The 25,950-nt window shown below is 45.5% G+C and overlaps 2 protein-coding genes across 3 annotated transcripts in view; both read left to right on the forward strand.

The window, feature by feature from the left end:
* The window catches only part of INTS3 (integrator complex subunit 3), a 38,927-nt gene extending 34,930 nt beyond the window's left edge, over positions 1-3,997 (forward strand). Inside the window, exons 25-29 of the mRNA XM_069078035.1 lie at positions 1,210-1,400; positions 1,847-1,947; positions 2,252-2,324; positions 2,676-2,832; positions 2,996-3,997. Of these exons, the coding sequence (XP_068934136.1) occupies positions 1,210-1,400; positions 1,847-1,947; positions 2,252-2,324; positions 2,676-2,832; positions 2,996-3,073 (600 nt within the window). The 3' untranslated portion in view covers positions 3,074-3,997. The remainder of the gene's footprint in view (positions 1-1,209; positions 1,401-1,846; positions 1,948-2,251; positions 2,325-2,675; positions 2,833-2,995) is intronic.
* Positions 3,998-5,348: 1,351 nt separating this feature from the next.
* Positions 5,349-11,175, forward strand: SLC27A3 (solute carrier family 27 member 3). Of its 2 annotated transcripts, none has more exons than XM_069078039.1 (10): positions 5,349-6,194; positions 6,643-6,852; positions 7,353-7,511; positions 8,185-8,309; positions 8,619-8,717; positions 8,949-9,039; positions 9,146-9,344; positions 9,573-9,670; positions 9,835-9,965; positions 10,853-11,175. In XM_069078039.1, the coding sequence occupies exons 1-10, from the start codon at positions 5,540-5,542 to the stop codon at positions 11,027-11,029; spliced, it is 1,944 nt and encodes a 647-aa protein (XP_068934140.1). In that variant the 5' UTR covers positions 5,349-5,539; the 3' UTR covers positions 11,030-11,175. The 2 variants fall into 2 exon arrangements, with proteins under 2 accessions (XP_068934140.1, XP_068934139.1); XM_069078038.1 differs by having other exon boundaries at positions 5,350-6,194; positions 8,619-8,813.
* The last annotated feature ends 14,775 nt before the right edge of the window (positions 11,176-25,950 follow it).

A 25,950-nucleotide genomic window follows, 5' to 3' on the forward strand; every position in this document is an offset into this window, starting at 1 on the left:
ACGTCCTTCATCCGTTAGGGGTAACTGTTTTTTTCTCCCCTCCCCCAAAGTGGCTTATAAACAGGCAAGATCCCCTGGGACTCTGGTTTCCTCTCTTCTCTACTCCCCTGCCCACCAGAGGCTGCCCTGGGAGGTGGAGACCGGACATCCCTGTTTCCTGCTACCACAGCAGTTCTAATCATCGGTGGCTTCCCCTCTCTGTCTCCCCTCCATATGGCTAATCCAAGGGGAAGAAGGGTCAGAATGAATTGGATTCTCCATCACTGCCTCCTGTGCTGCTCTCTCTCCCTCCCAAATACCCATACAGTGATCCATGCCCAGCATCTTCCTTGTGTCATGGTGCTCCCTGCAGGTCCCAGAGGCTTCTCTAACCAGCCTCAAGCCACTACCTCAGGAGTCTGATAAAGGGGGCAGCAGCTGTCATCGGCATTTCCTTCCTTCCTTCCACCTTCTCTTTCCTCTACACAGAGAGAAGAGATGGTACAGAGAGTTCTGAAGGAAATGGCCTCAGGTGGAGAATGAGGATGCTCTTCTCCAGCCTGCCCCCACCCCCTTCCGTAGTGTAGTGGACAATGAGATCCCAGGGATGGGGGGGACGCAGACAGATACCCTGTCTGCGGGTATCCTCTCACCCTGAATCTTCCTGCTAGCAGTTCCCTCCCTGGTCGTTTTCTTTTAGAAAAGGCTCTCTTGTGTCCTGTCCTGAGGCTCTGTCTCCCACATGGTGACTGGTAGTCTTAACGCTCCACAGGCAGCGCCCCAGACATCTTTAAGCTCAGAGGGGATCCCAAGGAGGGGTGTTGAAGAGGGATAAGGATGGGAAAGTGCTTCACATCGTGGAGCCAGGACAGTGTGAGGTAGTGGGGAGTCTGCCCTTCCTGCTGTCTGTGGAACTCAGCCAAGGTTCTTGAGCTTTCTGAGGCTCATCTTCCTGACCTGTCAAATGAAGGAAGGTCGCTTCCAACTCGGAGATCCCGTGATCCCACAGTCAGTGCCTCAGTTCTGCACATGAGAAAATTGAGATTCAGAGTCATTTGTTCAGGGTCCTATAGCTAGTAAGTCTTAAGAGCCAGGATTCAAACCCGTGGCTTCTGATTCCCAAGACCAGTGTTTATTCCACTGTATCACTATGACTTGAAGGGAAAATGGGAGGATTACTAAGGAGAGAGGTTTGGGAATGAACTAGTGCTTCCTAGGACTGTCTTCTGACACCCCCTGCCTGCCTCCCTCAGGCCTAGTGAGGAGATGGTGAAGATGGTTCTGAGTCGGCCTTGTCACCCGGATGACCAGTTCACTACCAGCATCCTTAGACACTGGTGTATCAAGCATGATGAGCTGCTAGCCGAGCATATCAAGTCCCTGCTTATCAAGAACAACAGCCTCCCCCGAAAGAGGCAAAGGTGGGATGGGGCTAGGGGACCACCCCCTTCCACTGAGAGAGTCCCAGAAGCCCCCCACCCAGATTCTGCTAACCCTGACTTCCCCAGGTCAACACCCTGGCCTAACTTACCCTGAACAGATACCATGATCTTCAAAGTTTCTTCCAGCTGTAAATTGAGTTGTGAAGCCTGTAGAGACTTCCCTTCTCTACCACTAGCTCTATCCTGGTTTGTGGGTGACCTCTAGTGGTCTGAAGCCACATGGCATAGAGTAGCTCCTTTCATCTGGGATCTAGCTGCCCAGCTTCCTCCCCTCAAGAGTTCCTGGGCTTTGCAGGACATTTACTTGCTCAAAAAGCCTTTTTCTGTGTTTTAAGGAAGAGATTCCCTGTGAAGCATAGTTACCCCAGCACCCAGTCTCTTCCTGTGACATACTAACTCTGTCTCATTGCTGGTCACTCTCCTAGCTTGAGAAGCTCCAGCAGCAAGCTGGCCCAGCTGACCCTGGAGCAGATCCTGGAGCATCTGGATAACCTTCGTCTCAATCTGACCAACACCAAACAGAACTGTAGGATGCTTGTCCGCGCCTTTCCCCAGCTTCTCAGCCTTTTCACCTGGGGGCCGTAGAGTACACAAGGCCCCCCCTTTCCGTAGTAGCTCACCCCTGCATCACCATTCCTCTCCCTGTACTTCTAAATTGGGTCTTGGGCAAGGAGAGAGCTGTGTTCCTCCTGCAAAGTCTGGCATTCAGGCCTATCTGAGAGAACAGAAGGTTGGGATAAACATAAGGAATCTTTTGGACTGAGTCTTAGCAGGTTTGTCTCTGATCAGTCGTTCTCCTTTCTTGTTTCCCCACTGTCTGCTCCTTGCAGTTTTCAGCCAGACGCCAATCCTGCAGGCTCTCCAGCATGTTCAGGCGAGCTGTGACGAGGCCCACAAAATGAAGTAAGGCTCCTTACTCTTTGGTGGGGGAGACAGATGGGTGCAAGGAAAGCTAGGCAGGAGAATTTCCCTGTTAGGAAAGGGGTGTCTAGGTGGTGTAGTGAATAGAGCACTGGCTCTGGAGTCTGGAGGACCTGAGTTCAAATCCAGCCTCAGGAACTTAACACTTACTAGCCTGTGACCTTGGGCAAATCACTTAACCCCAATTACCCTGCCCTCCCCCCTCCAAAAAAGAAAATAAAAGATAGTTGGGAAGGAGATGATGGAGGAAAGAGTTGGGGAATATGTAGGCAATGAATGAGAGTGGATAAGGTGGAGCAGTGTAGACCACAGAACCTTCCATCTCCCTCCCAGGTTCAGTGACCTCTTCTCCTTGGCTGAGGAATATGAGGACTCTTCTACCAAACCTCCCAAGAGCCGTCGAAAGGCTGCCCTGTCCAGCCCCCGAAGCCGAAAGAATGCTACCCAGCCCCCCAATGCAGAGGAAGAGTCAGGCTCCAGCAGTGCTTCGGTGAGATGCCCCCCTCTGAAACTGGCTTAGTGAAGTGGCCTCTTCCCCAGCATCAAGGGGGTGGAAGCATGCAGGCAAAAATGGATACAGACAGTGCTGTTGGTGTCCAGCCTCCAAAAGCTTCCCACTTCCCCCTCCCCTGTCCCTTTGCATTGTTTTCCAGGAGGAAGAAGACACAAAACCCAAGCCTACCAAGAGGAAAAGGAAGGGATCGTCTGCAGTGGGCTCAGACAGTGACTGAGGCCTGCCTGCCCTTCCATCCCCCCATCCCCCAGGACTTATTAGGGCTGCCTTCCCCCATTTCCCCCGCTGGAGAGTCAAAGGTTAATAGGAGCTTGTGGGGTCAGTTTATAGCTGCCCTATCCCCAATTTTCATGTTGGGGGAATGGGGGGGAAGCTCTTTGATCTAGTTCAGCCCAAACAGCTGCTGCCTCTTGCTTCCCTGCAGAGCCTGCCCTCCCCTCAGGACAGTAGCAACCCCTTGTCCTATCCCATCTCCCCCCAGGGCCTCTAGGCTGGGCATCTGGCCCTCCCACATGGACACCTGGGTCCCTGCTGAGGCCATAATCCACTCAAATCAGTGATATGTTGTGAGAGAGTCCCCAGCTTCCTGCAAAGCTGTTTTAGCAGAAAAATGACTGCCTAAAGACAGAAGACCAAAATGGAGAGTTTTGAGTGTTCCCCTTTTCAAGCATGTTGTGCTAGAGGCCGGCAGATTTTCCTACTCTTGTGTCTGAATGAAATGAGTATTTCTTCTGTGAATATGGCCGCCCTGGAGCACCAAACGCTGTGTCCTGGCCCCTAAAGGCTCCCAGGCTTTGTCAACTGGGGGAGACCCCTGGGGGTGCCGTGTTCTCAGCTCTCCTTTAGGTCCCTGAGAGCCCTGAGGGAGAGGCGTCAGGGCTTGGGTGAGCTAGCAGTCCCTGGGAAAGTGTGAGGCAGGCTGCCACCTGTGGAAATGCCTGAAGAACTCCAGAGGTTCTTTTGTGTATGTTGCCCCGCCTGGGGCCAACTAAGGGGCTTCTGGAAGGACTGGGGAAGAATGGTCCCCTTTCCTCCCTGGTTCCTCTTATCCCTCCTCCCCCTCCCTCGGCCAGAGACATTAGTGTTTTTAAAGGTGTTTTTAAATGACAATAAAACAAATGGGAACCTGTTTTGTACAAAAGCCGCCGACCCCACCTGCCCTGGGGCCCTACCTTCGGGGATGGGTTCTGGTCCACCTTGGCTCATAGTTATCTGGGGTGCTCTAACTCCTGGGGTGCTCATGAAGCTGATCCCCAGCTATACTGGGTGGGCCCTGCTCTTTATTATTTTTTCCCGACTTAATTTTTTCCCAGCCCCTGTTCTGTCCTGTTTCATCTCCCCACTACCTCGGGCCTTTTGTTACACACTCATCTAAAGGGTGGCCAAGCGAATATACCTGGGTGCTCTTGAAGCTAGCTAGGCCTTTGAGATGTGCACTCAGAAACCAAAACAGACTGTTCTGGTGTTTACTTTTTGTTGTTTGTATTGGACCAAAAGTTGGAAGAGCCAGTATTGGTGTCTAGAATGCTATAGACCATCGCGATCCTTGTATAAATTCGTTTTAGACTTGAGGGCTCTTGGACCAGTGATTCCCTTTTCCTGAACTAACGGGAAGATTCTCTGACGCCTGGTCATTCCTCTTGGTTAAGAGATTGGAGCTGCTGGCTGCTTGGGGGATCTGGAAATGTCCCACGCCTCTCCTCCCTTTTTTAAATATGCAGAAACGACTGGGTTTTCTTACATTGACCATTGGTGCTGAAGCCTTTGGACATCGCCAAGCGGAGAAAAAAATGCCTTTGGGCTACTTTTAAGTTCTTTCTACACTGGCCGCCAGCTAAGTGCTGGAGAGTTAAGAAAATGTGGGCGACTCTTCCAAAAACTGACTTCCTTGAAAAGCTGTCTCGCCTCAGGCCTCTTCTCCTTCCCCAGTTTCTTCTGCCCCAATTAGAACAGGGATGGAAACCACCCACTGGTTTGCCCCAGTTAGAAAGGAGGGAGGGGCAGCAGACCAGCCTGCACCGAGCTGCCTCGTCTTAGCTCCCAGCTCACCACCACCTTTCCCCTACTTAGTGAATTGAGGCTCCACCCGGCCTGGGGGCTGCAGATGTTGGCAACTGGGAGGAGCCTGGCCTCGGAGTTTGGATTTATAGGAATCTGAGCGTAGAAAAAGGGGGGAAGGAGAAGGGACGGGGATCCCCAGCGTTTTGGGGAATGGAGCGAGGAGCAATGATGGACCAAAATGTGTGCGTGGCTAGCACAATCCTCAAAGTAGGAGAAACTAAGAGAAGGCACCTTAACTCCAAACTCTAGACCTCAAGTTCCTCTCGAGAGGGTAGGAACCCAAAATCCGGGACGTCTCTGGGAATGAGGATTGCTGTCAGTTTAAAATTTAGGTTGGGGAGGGAGACATACCCTGAGAGGGGGCACGCCCTGGGCGGAGCGTAGAAAGGGGAGGTGGGCGGGAACTGCTCCGCCATCCCCAATCCTCTCCTGGCCTAGCCCCTTGTCACTGAAGAGTGTGGGGGAACTGGGACGAGGTAGGATAGGGAGGTGAGAGAAAAGGGGCGTGTGCCAGTGCCGGCGCGCTTTCGGGGAGGAGAGGTATAGGTCTCGCGCGTTCCCCGCTTTTCAGTGAGGGGTTGGAGCAGAGCGAGGTATAAGGCCCGGACTGGGGAGGGGCACCATGGCCGCGCTCCTCCTGCTACCCCTGCTGCTGCTGCTGCCGCTACTTCTGCTGAAGCTGTTCCGATGGCCCTGGCTCCGCTGGCTTATAGCAGATTTGGCCTTTACTGTGCGCGCCCTGAGATGCAAGCGGGCCCTGCAAGCTAAAGCAGCCGCCGCAGCTGCAGCGGACCCGAGGGGCCCCGAGGGCGGCTGCAGCCTGGCCTGGCGCCTCTCGCAGCTGGTCCGGGAGTGTCCCGGGCGCACCTTCCTCATTCACCAGGGCAGGCACTACAGTTACGCGCAGGCGGAGCGCGAGAGTAACCGAGTTGCGCGTGCCTTTTTGCGCGTGAGGGGCTGGAAAGAGGACCCTAACCTGGACGGAGGGGACGGGATAGGAGCTCCTGAGAAAGTTGCAAGAGGCGCAGGGGACATGATAAGAGAAGCCGAGCATGCACCGAGCAAAGGCAATGAAGCTGTTCCTGAAGGAGGGAATTCCCTGGAGTCTGGGTCGGTAGTAGCTCTGCTCCTCCCTGCTACCCCGGAGTTCTTGTGGTTCTGGTTCGGCCTCGCTAAAGCGGGGCTGCAGGCTGCCTTTGTGCCCACCGCCCTTCGTCGGGGCCCCCTACTGCACTGTCTCCGGAGCTGTGGCGCTCGCGCCCTGGTAGTGGCGCCAGGTGAGCACGGTCTTAAGTGGGCGTGGCCGTACCTGGGGGGTTCCGAACTGGACTGGGAGGAGACTATGGTTCGGAAAGAGAAGCAGCGGTACCTACAGCTTTCGGGAGAGGCGGGGCTATGTGTCTGGAATTCGGGAGGGGGCGGGGCTGTCCCGTGGGTTCCTAAAAGGGCGCTGGAACTGGGACTTTCCCGGAGTTGTTGCCTCTTCCCACCCTCACCTGGGATGGGAAGGGGGCCTAGTACAGAACAGTTTGAGAGTCAGGAGACTTGAGCTATAGGCTCGGAACAAAGCTCTGTGAGACTTTTAAACAAACCACTTCATCCCTCTGGGCCTCAGTTTCCTTATCTGGAAAAAACGAAGAGTTTGCACTAGATGACCTACCATAGTCCCTTACAGTCCTAAAAGACTGTTTCTATCCGAGTTTTTGTTCCCTTCAATCTTCCCAGAGTTCCTGGAATCCCTGGAGCCTGACCTGTCAGATCTAAAAGATTTGCAGCTGAAATTATGGGCTGCAGGCCCTGGACCCCACCCTGAGGGCTTCAGCGATCTACTGGCCGAGGCCGCTACGGAAGGGGAAGGGCCACTACCTGGGTACTTGTCAGCTCCCAGAAACATTCTGGACACTTGTCTGTACATCTTCACCTCTGGAACTACTGGTGAGGCCCCCACCTCCATCCCTCACTGCTGCATCCAGACTTCCAGGGTATGGGAAAGGAGGAAAGATGGCTAGGAGATCCTGCCTTCCCCAGCGCCCCAAACCAACTTTCCAGAGAGTAGCCTGCCTTCTCCCCTATCTTGTTCTGGCTGATTCTTCTCCCTCCCCCACCCCCAAAGGGGGTTTCTCCTTTCCTTTATTTGTACCTTAGAACAAGTACTGGTGTCAGTCCCCGGTGTCAGAAGACCCGAGTTCATTTCTTGCTCTGATACTACCTATGTGACATTGAGCAAGTCACTTAACTTAAACTGGGCTTCAGTTTCCTCATTTACAAAAGGAGGGAAAGGGGTTGCACTAGATGGTCCCAGGATTCTCATTAGGCCTCACCCTGCTCAGCGTCGATGTTCTTAGGCCTTGCTCTTTATGGCTGGGAAGCCAGAAGCTGGAGCTGCTTCAGAAGGGTCAGGAGCTCAGGCCCCCCTTGTCATTTCTCCCCTTCAGGGCTCCCCAAGGCAGCTCGGATCAGTCACCTAAAGGTACTGCAGTGCCAGGGCTTCTACCAACTGTGTGATGTCCACCAGAAAGATGTCATCTACCTCACCCTCCCACTCTACCACATGGCGGGCTCTCTGCTGGGCATTGTTGGCTGCCTGGGCATTGGTCTGTTATTTTCCCCTCTTCCCTTTCTGATTCCCTACTATTCATTACAACTCCATTTTAGATGCAGGTCAGGGGAGGGGAGGGAGGGAGAACCTGAATCCACACTCCTATGACCTTAGGGAACACTGGTTGAGAAGGCAGAATTATGATACCCTTAGGTCATAGGCAGAGAGCCAAGGGCTAACCAGCTAGACTGCCCTTTTACATCTCCGAGCGAAGGAAATAGGGAGGAATTAGGAGCCATGCACCAGAAAGTAGATTCCATCTGGAAACATTTCCCAGAGGAGAGGAGCATGGAACAGGATTGAGAAGGAAGAGATAGGCTTTGTGTGAAGTGATTTAGGGAAGATTTTATAGGAAAGTGCTGGTACAGAGTAAGAAGAAAGTAAGATTGCTGGCCTGGAGCTATGAGTGAAGCGGGAGTCTGCCCACAGCCAATGAGATCAAGCGAAGGAAAGGCTTCATTGATGTCTTTCCCCAGAATTCCTTTTTCAGGAATCCCACTGTACCCTGGGCATTGGGAGAGTCTGAACAGTAGTGCCAAGGAAGGAAAGAAGAAATGAACTGGGATATTGAGTGTGGGTTCCTTTTGGAATAGGTTCTGCTTTCAGGGAATGGGAGGCAGAACAAAGTGAGAATCAGTTTCTTAGTCCAACCTTCTCCCCTGGACTAGGGGCCACTGTGGTGCTGAAGACCAAGTTCTCTGCTAGCCAGTTCTGGGAGGACTGTCGGGAGCACGGAGTGACAGTATTCCAGTACATTGGAGAGCTGTGTCGATACCTCGTCAACCAGCCGCCGGTGCTGAGGGGCATTGGGGAGCATTGGGACCTGGGGAGGGAGCAGTTCTTTCTGCTCTTAGGGAAAAAGGGTATGGAGACACCATGGGGCTGGAATAAGAAAAGAGATTGGGGAGGAAAAGGAGGTCTGGTGGTGGGAAGGAGAGATAACAGAAGTCCTAGTTGGGAGGGTAAGAGTGGGAATGCTCTGGACTTGGGGTATTGAACATTGTTGTAATGGGGGTGCAGAGAGTCAGAGACACCCAAGAAGAAAGGTACAAGTGGTATGTTGGGCCGAGGGTATACACACTCTTTCCTTTTCCTGTTTCAGAGTGAGGAAGAACGCAACCATGGGGTACGCCTGGCAGTGGGCAGTGGACTACGACCAGACATCTGGAACCGTTTTGTGCAGCGATTTGGGCCCCTACAGGTACTGGAGACATATGGTCTAACAGAAGGCAATGTAGCCACATTCAACTATATTGGATACCCAGGTGCTGTGGGGAGGTCATCCTGGCTCTACAAGGTAAGGGGTGGGAGACTGTACAGTATTCTTGGTTGGGAGGAAGGGAAAAATATGGTGGGGAGGATGTAGGAAGAAATGGGAGAATATCTTCCAGAAGGCATCTATTCCAACTTGTCTGTCATCCCTTCCCCCTAGCTATTTTCACCCTTCTCCTTGATTCGATATGATGTGGCTTCAGGGGAACCAGTACGGGATGACCAAGGGCTCTGTGTCCCTGTGCCTACTGGTGAGCCCTAGGGAGTCAGGGAAGGAAGTAGTGGGGTTGGAAACAGGATAAGGAGCATTGGGGTTTGTTGGATAGCCACCATACCTGACCCCTGTGACCTCCCCAGGTGAGGCAGGGCTGATGGTGGCTCCAGTGAACCAGGGAGCCCCATTTCTAGGATATGCAGGGAGCCCTGAGCTGGCACAGGGGAAGCTGTTGCAGGATGTCTTCCGTCCTGGTGATGTTTTCTTTAACACTGGGGATTTGCTGGTCTGTGATGCCCATGGTTTCCTACACTTCCATGACCGCACTGGGGATACTTTCAGGTATCTGATCTGTATAACCCCTGATCTCTCACCCAACCCAACTCTTAAACCTCAAATCCTTAAAACATAACCTGAAAATCTCCTAATCCCTGGGCCTCAGGACCCATGAATTCCTGTAATAGTCTAATACCTTAACCTTTGACCCCTGATTGCTTAACCTACCTTCTTATTCTCTGATAAACTTGCCTTCAAGGTCTCTTGAATGTCTGGTTCTCTATTCTTCTATAGGTGGAAGGGTGAAAATGTGGCCACAACTGAAGTGGCTAAGGTCTTAGGAGCACTGGATTTTCTTCAGGAAGTGAATGTCTATGGAGTCACTGTCCCAGGTGTGTGGAGGGAGTAGGATGCACAGAGTGGGTCTGGCACCAAAAAATATGAATTCCAGGTATTGTGAGAGTTAAAGGAAGGCATTTGGAGCAGAGTTTATGAGGGCGTAAGTAGTTCCTCACAAATGACAAGGCTCACCCTGTTGCCTCTCCCATCCACCCAGGGCAGGAAGGAAGAGCAGGCATGGCAGCCTTGGTTCTACGCCCACCCCACTCCTTGGACCTTGACAGATTCTATGCCCACATAGCTGAGTTTCTGCCACCCTATGCTCAGCCTCGATTCCTTCGGATCCAGGTACTGATTCTCCTTCTGTCTCTCAAAGGTCCTAGTTCTCATAAAAGGATTCTGTCTCATCTCTCTGAGTTGAGAAAAATTCTCTAGACCTCTATTCTCAGCTTTCTTCTCTCAGCCTTCTCTTGTTACCCCCAAATCAAGACACATGTTGGTTCCTACATCTTCTTGTCTCTTTGTACATAGCACTGTATAACTTTCCCTCATCCTTGCCTCTCTTCCTATACCTAATCCAGTTCTTCCCAAATAACCCAAATCTGGGTATACAGAATCTAGTACATGACTGAGTTGTAATAATTTGACAAATATCTATTAAGTTTCTGCTGTGTACAAGTGCTTGTATTAGGTGCTGATCAATAATATATGCAGAATTAACTACCGTGTTTCCCCGATAATAAGACCTATCCCGAAAATAAGCCCTCCCCTTACTGTGTAAGATTCCTCTAAAATAAGCCCTCCCCCGAAAATAAGCCCTATTGAGATTGCTACTGTAGTGAAGGTGATCCCCTGCGCTACACGCTACATTACAGTACCCTCTGTATGCACCATGTTCACCCCCCCCCCGTGAAAAGCACGCCGCCCTCCAAGCTGCATCCAATCAGAGCTGCAGCAGTGAGCGCGTCATCCTGTTCTTCCCCAGTGATTTGCTTGCTGGCGCCATTGAGAGCAGTGCCGGGGAGGAGAGCTGAGGCAGGACAACATAAGCCCTCCCCTGAAAATAAGCCCTCTGGTGTTTTTCTTTCCAAAAAAATTAATAAGACAGTGTCTTATTATCGGGGAAACACGGTAGCACAGGTACCCAGCCTCATGGTGCTTAGTCTGGGGAACTATCAACTTTATATATATATATAGCTTATTGAATTGCTCCTCTTCTCTCCTTCCTCCTCTAGGAGTCTTTGGACACCACAGAAACCTTCAAACAGCAGAAGGTTCGGCTGGCAGGCGAGGGCTTCAACCCAAACACAGTTCATATGCCACTCTATGTACTGGACCAGACAGCAGGTGCCTATGTGCCCCTCACACCTGCCTGGTATGATGCCCTCTTGGCTGGACAAGTTCGTATCTGACTGCTCCAGTAGATAGGCAAGCCTGAAGGGGGAGTGAAGGAAGAAGCAGAGGAAATGGGAAGGGGAACAGGGTCTTGGGGTTCTGGGTTTTTTTATACATTGGGGTTTTTAATCAGTATTTTGTAATAAATGGTGTTGAGAATTGATTGCTTTTCTGTCTTTGTTTCTCCATCTATAATAGTGTAATAGAATTTAAATGCAGACTGGACCTTTAGATTACCCAATCCAACCCCCTCATGTTAAAGATGAAACTTAAGCCCAATGAGATTAAATAATTTGCCAATAATATTAGCAATAATAGCTAAAATAAAGCAGAACCAAGATTCAAGCTTTAAGTATTTTTGGTTCCACATCCAGGACTTTTTAAAAATTAAAATGTTTTATTGATGCCTTTTGGTTTTATATCAGTCACTTTTTATTTTTGGAGGGCAAATGGGGTTAAGCGACTTGGCCAAGGTCACATGGCTAGTAAGTGTCTGAGGTCAAATTTGAACTCAGATCCTACTGGGCCAGTGCTCTATTCACTGCACTACCTAGCTGCCCCTATTCCCTGTGCCACCTAGCCACCTCTTACATCAGTGACTTCTAAATATTAATACTCCCTTGATCTACAATTAGACCCTCTCTTCTTACCAAAGAAAAGTTTGAAGAAAAACAATTAATATAATGACTTTGTCTATGAAACATTCTGCCTCAGTAGTCTCCTCCCCTACCACATAGCTCTTTACTGATCTATTTCAGTTATCCATTCTCCAGAACTAATATTGGTTTTTACAGTTACTTAATTCGACTTCCTTTTTAGCGATCTTTTCATTTACATATTTTATTCATGTAAAATTTCCTGGTTCTGCTTGTTTTTGTTGTTATTCAGTCCTGATCATCTTCATGATCCTGTGGACCATACTGTCCACGAGATTTTCTTGGCAAAGATACTGGAGTGGTTTGCCATTCCCTTCTTAAGGGAAACAGAGGCCCACCGTCACACAGCTAGTAAGTGTCTGAGGCCAGATTTGAACTAAGGTCTTCCTGACTCCAGGCTCAACACTATTCACTAGCCATCCACCTGATCCACTGTTTGTTCTACTCTTCACCAATTCACACCCTCTTCCCACATTTCTCTGAATTATTCCATCATTATTCCTTACTGCACAATAATATTCCCTTCATTCATAGACCAGTTTCTTCCGGCAATCTTCAGCTATTGGGTCATTCACTTTTTTTCTTGTTTGTATCCGTGAAATTCAATGCTTTTCCTACTTTATGACATGCCCTGTTACTTTGTCTGTCTGTGGTACACACATATCTTTCCTTCTAGTAATCCCCCAAGTCATTTCTGCCTAGTTTTAACAGCAAGGGCAAGGACCCATTCCCAAGGAGCTACAGATGAATCCTGAAAGCACTATTTACTAGAGCTCAACCGCGATGACCCCATATGACTCATCCTCATAATCCCTAGTGATTGTTTATCTGGGTGCATTCTTTTGCCCCACTCCACTGACGGTGGGAACTTTTCTGCTTTCAAAGTTGTGAGGTAAACCCTATCTCTGGGGATATAAAAACCTAGAGGAAATGGCCCATGGGGGGTGGGGGGGAGGGGGAGAGAGAGAGAGAGAGAGAGAGAGAGAAAAATATCAAACTGCCGCCCCCTAGTGGCCACACATAAAAATAACTCCAAGGAAGGTATCAATGACACTGTGGGGTCTTTCCTTGGGTAAAATGTTTTTTTAAAAAATTAATTAACTTTTAAAACTGTGAACTTAATCATAAATAAGCACTTCAAGACACAAAGAAGAACAGGGCATAAGATACTGTGGGATAAGAAACTGAACTTAAGTGATTTTTTTTTTAATATAGTATAGTAGAAAGAAAAGTGGCCCTGTAGCCAGGCCATCAGGGTTCAAATTCTACTGCTGAGTTACTAACTGTGACCTTAGCCATGTCACAACTTCCCAGACTTCCTTTCGTTTCTTCATCTGGAAGATAAGGGGTCCCTTCTAATTCTTTGATTTTATTAAGTTTAACACAGTAGTAACAAATGGTGTCTATTTGTCTTGCCTATGAACTTTTTTCCTTCCGTGCATTTAAAAAACGTTTTATTGATGCATTTTTTTTCATGTTTATCACTACCTACTTATCTACTTCCTCCCCTACCCACCCAGAGCTAAAAAAAAGCTTCACTTGTAACAAATATGTCTGGTCATGCAAAAGAAAAAAACAAAAACCTACATTGGCTGGCTATATCTGAGAATGCATGTCTGATTCTGTAATGTCTACTCCATTACTGTTCTGTAAACAGATGGGTGGTATGTTTCATTAGTCTTTTGAAATTATGATTGGTTGATGCTTTGGCTAGGATTCTGAGTTCCTTCAGAGTTGTTTCCCCTCACATTATTATTGTGGTCATCATGTAAATTGTTTTAATTCCACTCATGTCACTCTGAATCATGATATTCTGTAAACTTTTTCCTTATTTCTTTGAATCTGTCATATTCATAATTTCTCATAACACAATTCCATTACAGGCATGGCTATTAACATTCAACCTCAAAAAATTTCTGAGTTCCAAATTTTCTCTCCCTTCCATCCCTCCCCCACCAGTTGAGAAAGCAAGCAATATGATATCAATTATACATATGAAGTCATGCAAAACATGTTTCTATATCAGCCATGTTGTAAAAAAGAGAAAGAAACCAAGAAAGTAAAAAGTATGTTTCAATCTGCACTTAGAGTTTATCAAATCTCTCTCTCTCTCTCTCCCTCTTTCTCTCTCTGTCTCTGTCTCTGTCTCTCTCTCTGTGTCTGTCTCTCTCGCTGGGTAGCATTTTTCATTATGGGTCCTTTGGAATTGTCTTGGATCATTGTATGGATCAGAGTAGCTAAGTCTTTCCTAGTTGATCATGTCACAATATTACTGTTACTGTATATACTACAATCTGTGATATGTACCTATTTTGTTTACTTTTCTACAACAACAAAAAAAGTGCTGCTATAAATATTCTTGTATACTTGCATCCTTTTCCTCTTGCCTTTGACCTCCTTGGGTACATGACTAATAGTAATATCACTGAGTCAAAATTTAGTGACTTGGGAGGTATAGTTCCAAATTGTTTTCCAGAATGGCAGAACCAGTTTAGACTTCCAACAGTGCCTTAATGTGCCTTGTCCTACCACAATGGCTATTTTCCTCCTTTGTCAACTTTACCAGCTGATGAGTATAAGCTATTTTAATTTTCCTTTTTTTTTCTTTTTGGAGGGCAATTGGGGTTAAGTGACTTTTCCAAGGTCACACAGCTAGTTTTTGTGTTAAGTGTCTGAGGCTGGATCTGAACCCAGGTTCTCCTGACTCTAGGGCCAGTGCTCTATTCACTGTGCCACCCAGCCACAATTTTCTTTTCTTTTATTAGCAGTTTGAAGCATTTTTTTTTCATATGGTTGCAAATAGCTTGCATTTCTTTGTTTAAATGAAGGTTTTTCCAAACACTCTTGGGGTGGTGGAAATGGAATCACCTTTTAATCTGACTCATAACCCCAAAAAGGAAGAGGTGAAAGATGGGAGGACACTCAGCTAGAGACCATTCCCACACCCAATAAGTGGCACCCAGAGTGCATCCATCTAGATTGGTGGTAACACAGTTCCCATGGGTCCCAAAAGTTAGGTTTGACTGACATCCCTATGAGGAGATGGACAAAAGGGAAATACCCTAACTTCTAACATACATGAGGATCCAAATAGGGCTTCCCTACCCAAGACTGGGGAGTGGGGGGGGGACCTGGAGCCAGGAAGATTGATCTTTCTAATTTCATATCTGGCCTCTGACACTTACAAGCTGTGTGACCTTAAGCAACTCACAACTTGTTTGCCTCAGTTTCCTCATCTGTAAAATGAGCTGGAGAAGGAAAGGGCAAACTAATCCAGTATCTTTGCCAAGAGAGCTCTAAATGGGGTCATGAGGAGTCAGACACAACTTAAATGACTAACAACAAGAAATCAAAAACTTTAAAACTACCTGCTTCCCTCCTTCCTCTGGGACAACAGCCCTCTTATGACATGTTGGTTACCAAGTTATGCCCTTGTCTCTGTAAGTTGTTCCCAATTTCTGTCTCCCCAGCAACTTGGTTGCTCCTGTACACTCCCCAGCCTCTAGCTCCCAATCTCTGATACAATCTACTCCCATACTCCTCCTATAAATCCCTCTGTCTCCCTGCTCTCTTCCATTCCTCCCCAAAACCCTTACTTTGACCTTTATCAGACATAAAACCCTTTTTGGTATTCAAAGCCTTTAATAACCTGGCCATTTTTGAGTGTTCTTACACCCCAGCCCCTTCAAAAAATTCTGTAATTCATTGACACTGGGCTATCTTGCTATTCCTGGAACATGATACTCTTATCTTCTGACTCTGCCTGTTTCCACTGGCTAAACCTGGTACCTGGAATTCTTTCCCTCATCATCTGTTTCTTGGCCTCCCTGGCTTCTTTTAAGAACCAACTAAAATCCCACTTTTTACAAGAAGTCTTTCCCTATCCTCTCTAATGCTAGTGCTATCCCTGAGATGATCTCAAATTCATCCTCCCTCTGTATCTTGTTTTTACATAGTTGTTCGTATGTTGTCTCCCCCATCAGATTGTGAGCCCCTTGGAAACAGAAGATAATTTTTGCTTTTCCTTGTGTCCTTAGCACTTAGAACAATGCTTGGTGATTGACTAACCTGGAGACACAGAAACACTATGCCCTTATAAATAAGGTTACCCTCTTAGATTGCAATGTTTTTTGGAACTGAGCTTAAGATGAAACACTGGGATGTCCTTAACCTCCATCTCTATTTAGAGAGAGTTTCATTAGTTAGGGCATCATTTGCTAAAAATGGGATTGTCTTAGCCAGATCTCAGAACTAAATTGTTTTCTCCTTGCCTAGAAGCACTTTTATATCACAGCCTCTAATTCACTTATTATTTGTGTTTAAATCATTTTTAAAATTTTATTTTTCTCAACTACATGTAAATTTTTTAAATATTATTTTTTTTAAATTTGGAGTTCCAAATTTTCTCCCTCCCCCCCTGCCTTGAAAAGACAATTTGATATAGATTATACATGCGAAGTAATGCAAAACACATTTCCATGTTAGCCATGTTGCAAAAGAAGACCAAAAAAAAGAACCCAAGAAAAATAAAGAAAAATTTTAAAGTATGTTTCAATCTGCTTTCAGATTCCTTCAGTTCTTTCTCTGAGACCACCCTGCTCATCATTTCTTATAGTACAATAATAATTCCATCATAATCACTTCCCAAAACTTGTTCAGTCATCTCCTAATTGATGGGCCATCCCCTCAATTTCTAATTCTTTGACCTCAGAAAAGAGCTGCTATAAATATTTTTGTACATATAGGTCCTTTTCCTTTTTTAAAAATATTTTTTGGGATACAGACTTAGTAAGGATATTAGTAGGTCAAAGGGTATGCATGGTTTTATAGTGCTTTGGGCATAGTTTCAAATTGCTCTACAGAATGGTTGAATCAATTCACAAATCCATCAACTGCATTAATGTCTCATTTTTCCCACATCCCCTCCAACATTTATCATTTACCTTTTCTGTCCAATTAGCCAATCTAATAGGTATGAGGTAGTACCTCAGAATTGTTTTAATGTGCATTTCTCCAACCAATGAGTTAGAATATTTTTTTTCATATGGCTATAGATAACTTTGATTATTTCATCTGAAAACTGATCATATCTTTTTATCATTTATTCATTGGGAAATAGCTCTTTTATAAACTCAACTCAGTTCTCAATATGTTTGAGAAATGAGGCCTTTATCAAAGAAACTTGCTTCAAATTTTTTCCACAGTTACTATTGCTAACTGTATTTCCCTCCATTCTATTTCCCGGCCCATCCCCTATTTATTCTATTTTCTTTTTCCTTTCAAAAATGTTTTGCTTCTGACTATCCCCTCCTTCAATCTGCCCTCATTTCTATCCCCACCACCCCCTTCTTTTATCTCCTTCCCTTCCTACTTTCCTGTAGGGTAAGAGATTTCTATTATTAGATTATTATTTCTATTATATATTGTTATTCCCTCTCTGCCTGCTCTTCATTTCTTATAGCACAATACCTAAACTTTTTCAGTCATCCCTGATTCAGGGACCTCACCATAAGTACAATGCCATTACAATTCAATGTTGCTCTTTGCATAATTATTCCTGCAAAATGTCTGGTTTAGCAAGGTCAGCTTGGGTTGGGGCTGGCACCAGATGTATCTGTTCCCTAACTCTCTGTGCTTTCCCACTTCCCTGCCTTGTTTAGTTTCCTATACCGAAATGTTTTCCCTCTCTTCTTTGCTGGCTGTTTTCTTAAGAATGTTTTAAAGCCCAACTCAAATGCCACTGTTCTCTTTCAATCCGCTTCCGCTTTCGTAAGGTCCTTGGACCTGAAATAGCATTCTACTTCAGACTGAGTACTCTTTGAATTTCTCTTAGCTCTTAACACAATACTCTGCATACAATAAGTATTTAATCAATCAGTCAATAAACATTTATTAAGCTCCTACTTAGTGTTAGGCACTGTGCTAAGTGCTTGGGGCACACAAATAGGGGCAGTAGACATTCCCTACCCTCAAGGAAATTACAATCTAATTGTGGCAACACCATGTAAACAAAGAAAGCAAGCTGTATTACGGGACCAATAGGAAATAATTAACAGAGGGAAGGCACTAGAATTAAGGGGATGGGGAAAGCTTCCAGTAAAAGAGGGGATTTTAGTTGTCACAATGTAGAAGCAGCTGAGCAAAGGGGACAGAGAGTTAGGCTTGGAGTTTGGACCCACCTGGATTCTAATCCCACCTCTAACACTTAATTGTGTGACTCTGGGCAAATCACTTAATCTCTATGTGCTTTAGCCAATTCTCTTTGATTTATCTACTAAAGTTATACAAAGGATGGCTTCTTCCTTGGTGTAGAGTTCCCTACACTGACAAAAATCACCAAATCACCTGTATTCCAGTACTGTCATATGGTCACCCCTTTATGCTGGCACTGAAAATGTCAGCACCAATGAGGGTCACACTCTGAATGAATACTACAGCTAAGGAAGGCCCTTTAAAATCCACTATCTAAATGTCCACAGCTTTGCGGTTGTAGAATGATGTATTTAAAGTAAATAAAACTGTCACAGAGTGACCAACCTCACTCTTCATTCCTACAGAGCCCCTGAAACTTCTGCTTTGAGCTTCCAGAATTTAGCACAGTGTCTATCACATAGTAAGCAATTAACACTTGTTGATTGATTGACTGGAGCCTCTCTTTTTCCTTCATTTTAGTTCATCTCTGGGCCTGAGATCTCTTAGTCTATTCAAGGTAGATAGTGTCTTCATGACCAGAGCTAGTTTGGAAAGGGATAAAAAAAAATAGCCTGGCACTGAAGGTCTTACCCATTCTAGTCCCTATGTATCTGTCCATCCCTAGTTCCCATTGCTCCCTTTCGTCTTCTACGTTTCAGCCAAACTAGCTCTTTATCAAACTGGACGTTCTGTCTCCAGATTTTTTGTAGCTCATTCCCCGATTGCATGAGATTGCTGCTACTACTGTTCTGTCCTTTCGGATTCTTCATGATCCCATTTGAGGTTTTCTTGGTAATGATATTGGAATGGTTTGCAGCGTCCTTCTACAGCTCATTTTGCAGATAAAGAACTGAGGCAAACAGGTTTTTTAAGTTATTTATTTGCCCAGGGTCACACAGCTACTAAGTGTCCGGGGCCAGATTTGAACTCTATCTACTAGGCACCTAGGTGCCCACGCAGTGGAGGTATCCATCAACTCTTCTAGAAGGTTTAGTCTTCCAGGCTTAGCTCAGGTGCAGTATCTCCATCCCCATGCCTCCCTCTCAAAAAGACAAAATAAAAACGTTTCCCTCGTTTCTCAAATTTTCCTAACTAGCGTCTCTATGACCATCCATAACTTAAAGGATCACATGGACCCGAAGGGCTAGTCTATTCCCTGATAGTCTTAAAAGGACCTTTTTGTAACGCTAGATAGTAAACTCCCCAAGGGAAATCTTGCCTCTTTCGATTACCAAGCACTTAGCACTGTGGCACATAGTAGGAGCTTAATAAGTAATTATTGAATTGTTACAATTTAGGACTTCTCTTTTGCCTTTGTGGGTCCAGTCTCTTTTTAAGTTTCTCCCCGCAGTGCCTAGTAAAGGGGGCCATTGAGTTTGTGTTCGGGGTCTTAACCCCAAAGTGGAACGGAAGTTCTTGGCAGCGAGAGGCCACTTGTTTTCAGTACCGCGCTTCACACCTCTCTGAAGACCCCCCCCCCCCCGCGGGGCGCCGCCAGCGTGGGCCACCCCAAAGAGAGACAACCAGGCCTCGGCCCCGCCCGCCGAAAGGAATGAGCCACTCGCTCCCACGTGGCCCCGCCCTGGCCCCCCGGAGCGCAGAACTGAGAGGCACTGCGAGGGGGGAGGGGGGGCGGGGAGCGGGAAGCCGGGTGGGGGAGGGGTAGAAACCTAAAATTAGGTCTGGAGGGGGAAAATGGCACAAGTATCTTGGAATGGAAAAGGATTCTTTTTAAGGGTCTCTACAAATGAGGTGACCGCGAGCCCCACGCGAGGCCTGGCCCAGACCAGACCCGCACGCTCTGCCCGTACTGCTCCACCCGACGCAAAATTCCGGTACCACCCGGGCCGCTCCGCCAGCCCAAGAGAGCAGCCCTGCGCGTGCGCGGGGAGCGGCGCGCGAGCGCACTGAATCTCCGCCAGCACGAGACTCCGGGCCTATTGACTGAAGGGGAGGCGAGGCTCTGGAGATGAGAGAGGGAAGACCCCACCCGTGCGTGCGTCCTCTTTCCCCATAGGCCCATTCGGCTAGGGACGGACCGCTTCAGCCAGCCCTTAACCTTCGTAAAGCGCGTGCGTGCTTGCCCTCTCCTGCCGCCTTAGCTCCTTAGTCTGGTAGTGGTTTCTAGACGCGGGGTGTTCTGCTAGGCTTGAGGAAGGGGACCATATTATGTTAAACTCCTATTATGAGCCAGGCACTGTAAAAACTTTACACATAATATCCCATTTTATGCGTACACAGCCCTTCGAGGTTAGGTGCTAACAGAGCGGTTAAGTGACTTCCCCTGCGTCCCACTGTTAGAAGTGGCTGAGGTCGAATTTGAACTCAGATCTTCAGGATTCCATGCATAATGAATCAAACAATGCCTGCTCGAAAGGAGTTCACAGTCTAATGGGAAAGATCCCATACATGCCTATACATAGAAATATACCTCTAAAATGCATGCATAAGTATAAAATTAATAAATAGAAAGATTTGAGAGGGCACTGGCATTTGGGGGGATGAGGAAAGGTTTCAAGTAGAAGCTGATGTCTGGGGCGCATCTTAAAGGAATAGAGAGATATAAGTAAATAAATAGCAAACAACCAAACCAATGGTGGGGAGAGGGCTGGGAGGGAAGGGGTGAAAAGCAGGCAGGAAGAGGGCCTGCTTTGGGCAGCTGTCCACCCTTGTCTATAGGGCAGGGGAGTTTAATTTTTGTCGTCTCTCCCAATCTGGTGAAGCCAAGGGACCCCTTCTCAGAATAACGTTTTTTAAGTAACTGAAGAAAATGATAAATTTCAGTTAGAAGTTAATGAAACTAAAGCATTATTATTATTATTGCCATCCAAGTTCATGGACCCTCTGAAATCTAGCCATCAACTTTGGGTCCCTGAACCCCAGGTTAAGATTCCCTACCTATAGAATGACAGGGAGCCAGCCTATTTCACCAGAAAAGAAAGCTCTTGGGACTCAACGCAAGAGTCCCTTCTGAGCTATTGGAAAGTTCTGTATATCAGCTAGAGCTCCTCATGCTATAGCTTAAGTCCATTTCACTTCTGGAAACCAAACTCCTTAAAAAAATCCCTCTTTCTGTGCAAGTTTATTGCATGTGGAAGTTATTCATCTGTCTTAGCTGTCTGGACATCCATTCATAAATCTCTATCTTCTGAGTTCAGATCTCTGATTTCTGAAGGTCAGAACTCAGTGCTTAAGGCAATCTGGAAAGGATGACTTTGCAGTCCTCCCTAACACAGGTACACAGGTATTCCCTAACAAGACTACCTACCACTCTCCTCTGAGAAATTATTTCTCACATATATTTAATACCTAATTATTGAATTGGGACCAAGGTTTTTCTCCTTTTCTACTTTGTCATCCAAAAAATCAACTAAAGTGGAAAATCTCTTAAAGATTTACCCAGGCCAAGATCTCAACAGGCAGTAAAAAAATTCTCATTTTAGAGTAATGGATGCATACCTGCTCATTGTGTTTGCTCTAACAGGTTTGGGAAGTGTTGATTCTCCCTTTTGTCAGACAGGTGACATGGAAATTGATGTCTCCTTAAATCGAGATGTGGGTGATCCAAGTCATGTTTCCCAAGACCCTCATTTTAATATAAAGCTTAAGGCCCATTATAATATTCGTTCTCTTGCTGACCACAGTTGATTTTCACCCTTAAGTGCACCCATATTTCAAAAGACTTTGTAAATGTCAAAGGTTTAAGAGGTTCAGTCTCTGACTACCACGGAAACAATGAGCCTGTTTCTGTTGACTGCTTTCTAGAGGTATAATCAATAACACTGATTTTAATTTACCCAGAAATTCAGCCTTTCAGAATTTTTTAATTGTCACACTCCCATCCTCCCATCACATATCACCTACTTTGAAAAAAAGTGCTGATTGTGGCCTTGCGGTCTGTTCTGAGCTGTGTGTTCAGGGGAAAGTTTATCCAGGAAAGTACATTTAACCTCATGAGTACTATCAAGACTTATAGGTATGTGACTCATGACTGTAATGTGATAATGGAAGGATATACTTTATTGAAAAAGAAAAGATTAGGGGTGGCTAGGTGGCGCAGTGAGTAGAGCACCAGCCCTGGAGTCAGGAGTACCTGAGTTCAAATCTGGCCTCAGACACTTAACACAAAAACTAGCTGTGTGACCTTGGGCAAGTCACTTAACCCCAATTGCCCTCAAAAAGAAAAGATTACATAAAAAAGATGATAGTATAGCATCAAAGGCATATTGGCTCAAAGAGAACCAAACTGATGTCACTATGTAGGGGTCAAGGTACAGTGTGTCCACCTATGGCTAATCAGATCAATGCAGATTCAGAAGGCTCTACTGAAGATCAGGTACAAATAGTCTATCTGAACTGTGAGGAATCCACAAGTGGGGAAGTCAGAAAGGTGGTGAGAGGGAGGGAGAAACAATTCAGGGAGAAACATAAGAATATCATGGTGAGTTACTGGACTGTACCAAAAGAAAGAAAATGATGATGAGTTCCAGTAGTTGTGGGAACTTCCAGTCTGCTGAAACTCTCTTCTAAAGCAGAGCAGCTGATAAATTCCTGACTTTTATTAATGATTATTCAAAAAGGGAGAAGTCCAGGAAACCACCTGATTGTAATCTAATAAGAAGGATCTGATTGCTAAATAGAAATCAAATTAAAAAGCATTTATTATTGATTAAGCACCTCACAGGATGGTTGTGAGAATCAAATGAAATATCGTGTAAATTTTGTAAACTTTAAAAGGCTATATAAATGTGCTCTCTCTCTGCATTATAATAGCTACCATTTATATCATGCCTACTATGTGCTAGGCACTGTGCTAAGTAGTTCACAAATATTATCTCATTTGATTCTGACAACAACCTTGAGAGGTAGGTGCTATTGTGGTATTATTATTCCCATTCTGAAGATGATGAAACTGAGGCAAAAAGAGGTAAAGTGGTTTGTTGGTTATTATCATCACTTACTATTTGCTAAATGCTGAGAATATAAGGAAAGGCAAAAACAGTCCCCGCCCTCCCAGAGCTCACATTCTATTGGGGAAACAACATGTAAGTAACTAGGTACATCCAGGAGATATACAAAAGTGATGAGAAGCAAAATCTCAGAGGGGAAGGCACTAACAGCTTTGGGACCTGGAAAACTCTCCTGCAGAAGGCAGGATTTGCACTTGACTGAGAAGAGAGAGAAAAGGAGGGAGAACATTCCAAGCCTGGGGGACAGTCAGTGCAAAGAGGTCAGCATAGAGTTCGTGGATAGGAGTTAAGCTCAAGACTGGAAAATAGAAAGGGGCCAGATCATGAAGAGCTTTAAAATACCAAAAGGAGGGTTTTATTTTTGATCCCCAAGGTAGCAGGGAACTGTTGTAGTTTATGGAGTACAGGAAGTGTCATGGTCAGATTGCACTTTAGGAAAATCTCTGACTAGTGAGTGGAGGATGAATTGGAGTATGGAGAGATTTGAGGCAGGAAGGCCAATGAAGAGGTGATTGCAATAGTCTAGGCAGGAGATGATGAGAATAAATTCAGTTTCAGACTTAATGAATTTGAAATGCCAGTGATAGCCAAGGTTAGAAGTGGCTAGTGGGTCTTTGGAAATGTGAATCTAGAGTTTCAAAGGGAGGTCATCGTTAGAGATAATGTTGTAAAGTATAAAGGGTCTTTGGAGTTAGGCTGATGATGTGATTCCTTGATGCTGTAAAATATAGGGAACTATTAAAGATTTTTAAGCAAGGAAGTAATGTGAAAGTAGTAGCTTAAAAAAAGTTTGTATTTTTTTTACATCACCATATTCCCCTTCCTTCTCCCAGAGAGCCATTCCATATAAAAATATTTTAAAGAAAAAAAAGAGGAAAAAATAAGCATAATTGATCAATACATAAAAACACCTGAAATTATGCACAATGTACAATACTTGTAGACCTTCCACCCCTGCAAATAGGTTGGATTAGGAGTGTCTTTTCATCTCTCTTCTTTGGAACCATGCTTGTTCTTTGTAATTTTGCAACATTCACTTTTGATATTTTTTTTTGTGGGTTGCTTTTGTTTACATTGTTGCAATCATTGTATAAATTGTTTTCTTGGTTCTCCTTACTTCCTTTTTTTTTTTTTAAAGCAATCGGGGTTAAGTAATTTGTTCAAGGTTACACGGCCAGTTATTTCTGGGTATGGTGCTAAGTATCTGAGCCCGGATTTGAACCCCAGGTCATCCTGACACTGGAGCCGCTGCTCTTACTCGCTGAGCCACCTGGCCGCCTCTCCTTACTTCCTTCTAACATCAATTCACGTATATCTTCCCATGCTTCTCTATATTTATCAGAAGCATCATTTCTTATGTTGCAGTGATATTCTATAATATACATGTACCACAGTTTGCTTAGCCATTCCCCAATTACAAGCATCTATTTTTTTTTTCAGTGGGGAAAGCAATCAGGGTTAAGTAACCTGCAAATCAGCATCACCCATCATCACACAGCAAGTAAGTATCTGAGGCCCAATTTGAACTCAGGACTCCAGGACCAGTGCTCTGTGCCACCTACCTGCTCCTGGGCATCTATTTTGTTTCCAGTTCTATGCTATCACAAAAAGTGGGAAGCAGTAGCTTTAAGGAAAATGAATGTAGTGGTACCATGCAAGTCGGTTTTGAGGAAAAAAAATCTGTAATCCAGACAGGAAATTATAATAATAGTAGATAAGTTGACATTTATGTTTTACTTTAAAGTTAGTAAAGCATTTACATAATCATTTGAACTTCAATAGTGGGTATTTATATAGCAAATTAAAGTTTTCAAAGCATTTTACATATATTATCTCATCTGATCTTCACAATAATCCTGTGAGGTAGATGCTACAGATATATTATTCCTATTTTACAGATGAGGAACCTAAGACTCAGAGAGGTAAAGTGATTTGCCCACAGTCACACAGTAAGTCTCGAAGGCTGATTTTTAACCCAGGTTTTCCTGAATCCAAGGTTAGCATGGGATCCACTACACTGAGATGTGGATTCGGTTTAGGAGAGTGGAAAATGATTAACTGAAGATTTACTACAAAACTTGTATAGAAAACAGACATGTTTAAAAGTAATAGAAGAAAAACAAACACCACACTAAGTGGATTCACAGAAACATGTGGCTGAGACTGAGTCCAAGTTTTCAAGGGAAAGAAAGTGTTCACACTTTTTCCAGGGGAATATATTGGAAACAGGGTTCCTCAGGGGATTGAGAATGGGGAGGAAGGAGGAAGAAAGATACAGAGCAAGACTAAAGGACACAGAGAGAAACTGAGGAGTAGATAAAATAGTTTAAGGAAAGTAGAAAGGAGAGCTAGAGAATCAGAAAAAGGGACAGGAGAAGGAAAAACAGGCAGAGAAAGGGAGAAATGGTGGCAAGAATGAGAAGAAAAAATGATACCCAGAAAGAAAATCAAGAGAAAGGAATAGACAGAAAAAGAGGAGACAGAAGCAGAGAGAAAGAGAGGAAGAGCTACTGAGAAAGAATTGGACAAATTCCCACAAAGGGTGGGAAGGAGGAACCAAGAAGAAAGGAGAAATTAAACCTGGGGCAATCAGATGAAAGAAGGGTCCACAAGAATAAACACAGAGGAGAAGAAAGAGACCTTAAGTGAATAGGAGATCAAATGGTTTAAGGGAAAGGGGACAGGATTTCTGGGTCCTTTGCATTCATTTTTCCCCTAATAAGGAAAACTGTGTTTTCACTCCTTGCCCCATTACATGGCCAGACCACACCCTCCCACACCCTAACAGGCATCACTTGGTTTCTTGAGGTCTTATCTTATCTAGTCCTATCCCTTCAGGAATGGAAGTCAGAAGGAGTGGGATGGGTTGGGGGGAATAAGGGGAGTGGTAGGAAAGATGAGAGGAGGAGAAAGGGAGAGAGGAAAGGAAGCAATTGACTGAGCTGTGGTGAGGGTTCTGCAGAGAGCCCTTTTTCTGGGCCTGAGCACTGAATATTCCCTAACCCCAATCCCAGAGAATATTGCTCCTTCCCCCGCAAGATTTTTGGGGTGAAAGTTTGGGCAAACTGGCTCTCCTTCCCCCTTTTCTGCTTCCTGGGAGTGGGGGTGGGGGAAGGGAAA

The sequence above is a fragment of the Petaurus breviceps genome, unplaced genomic scaffold, assembly GCF_028583685.1.
Source record: "Petaurus breviceps papuanus isolate PSGF00001 unplaced genomic scaffold, PetGlider_PUasm1.0 91023, whole genome shotgun sequence".
NCBI classification, from domain to species: domain Eukaryota; kingdom Metazoa; phylum Chordata; class Mammalia; order Diprotodontia; family Petauridae; genus Petaurus; species Petaurus breviceps.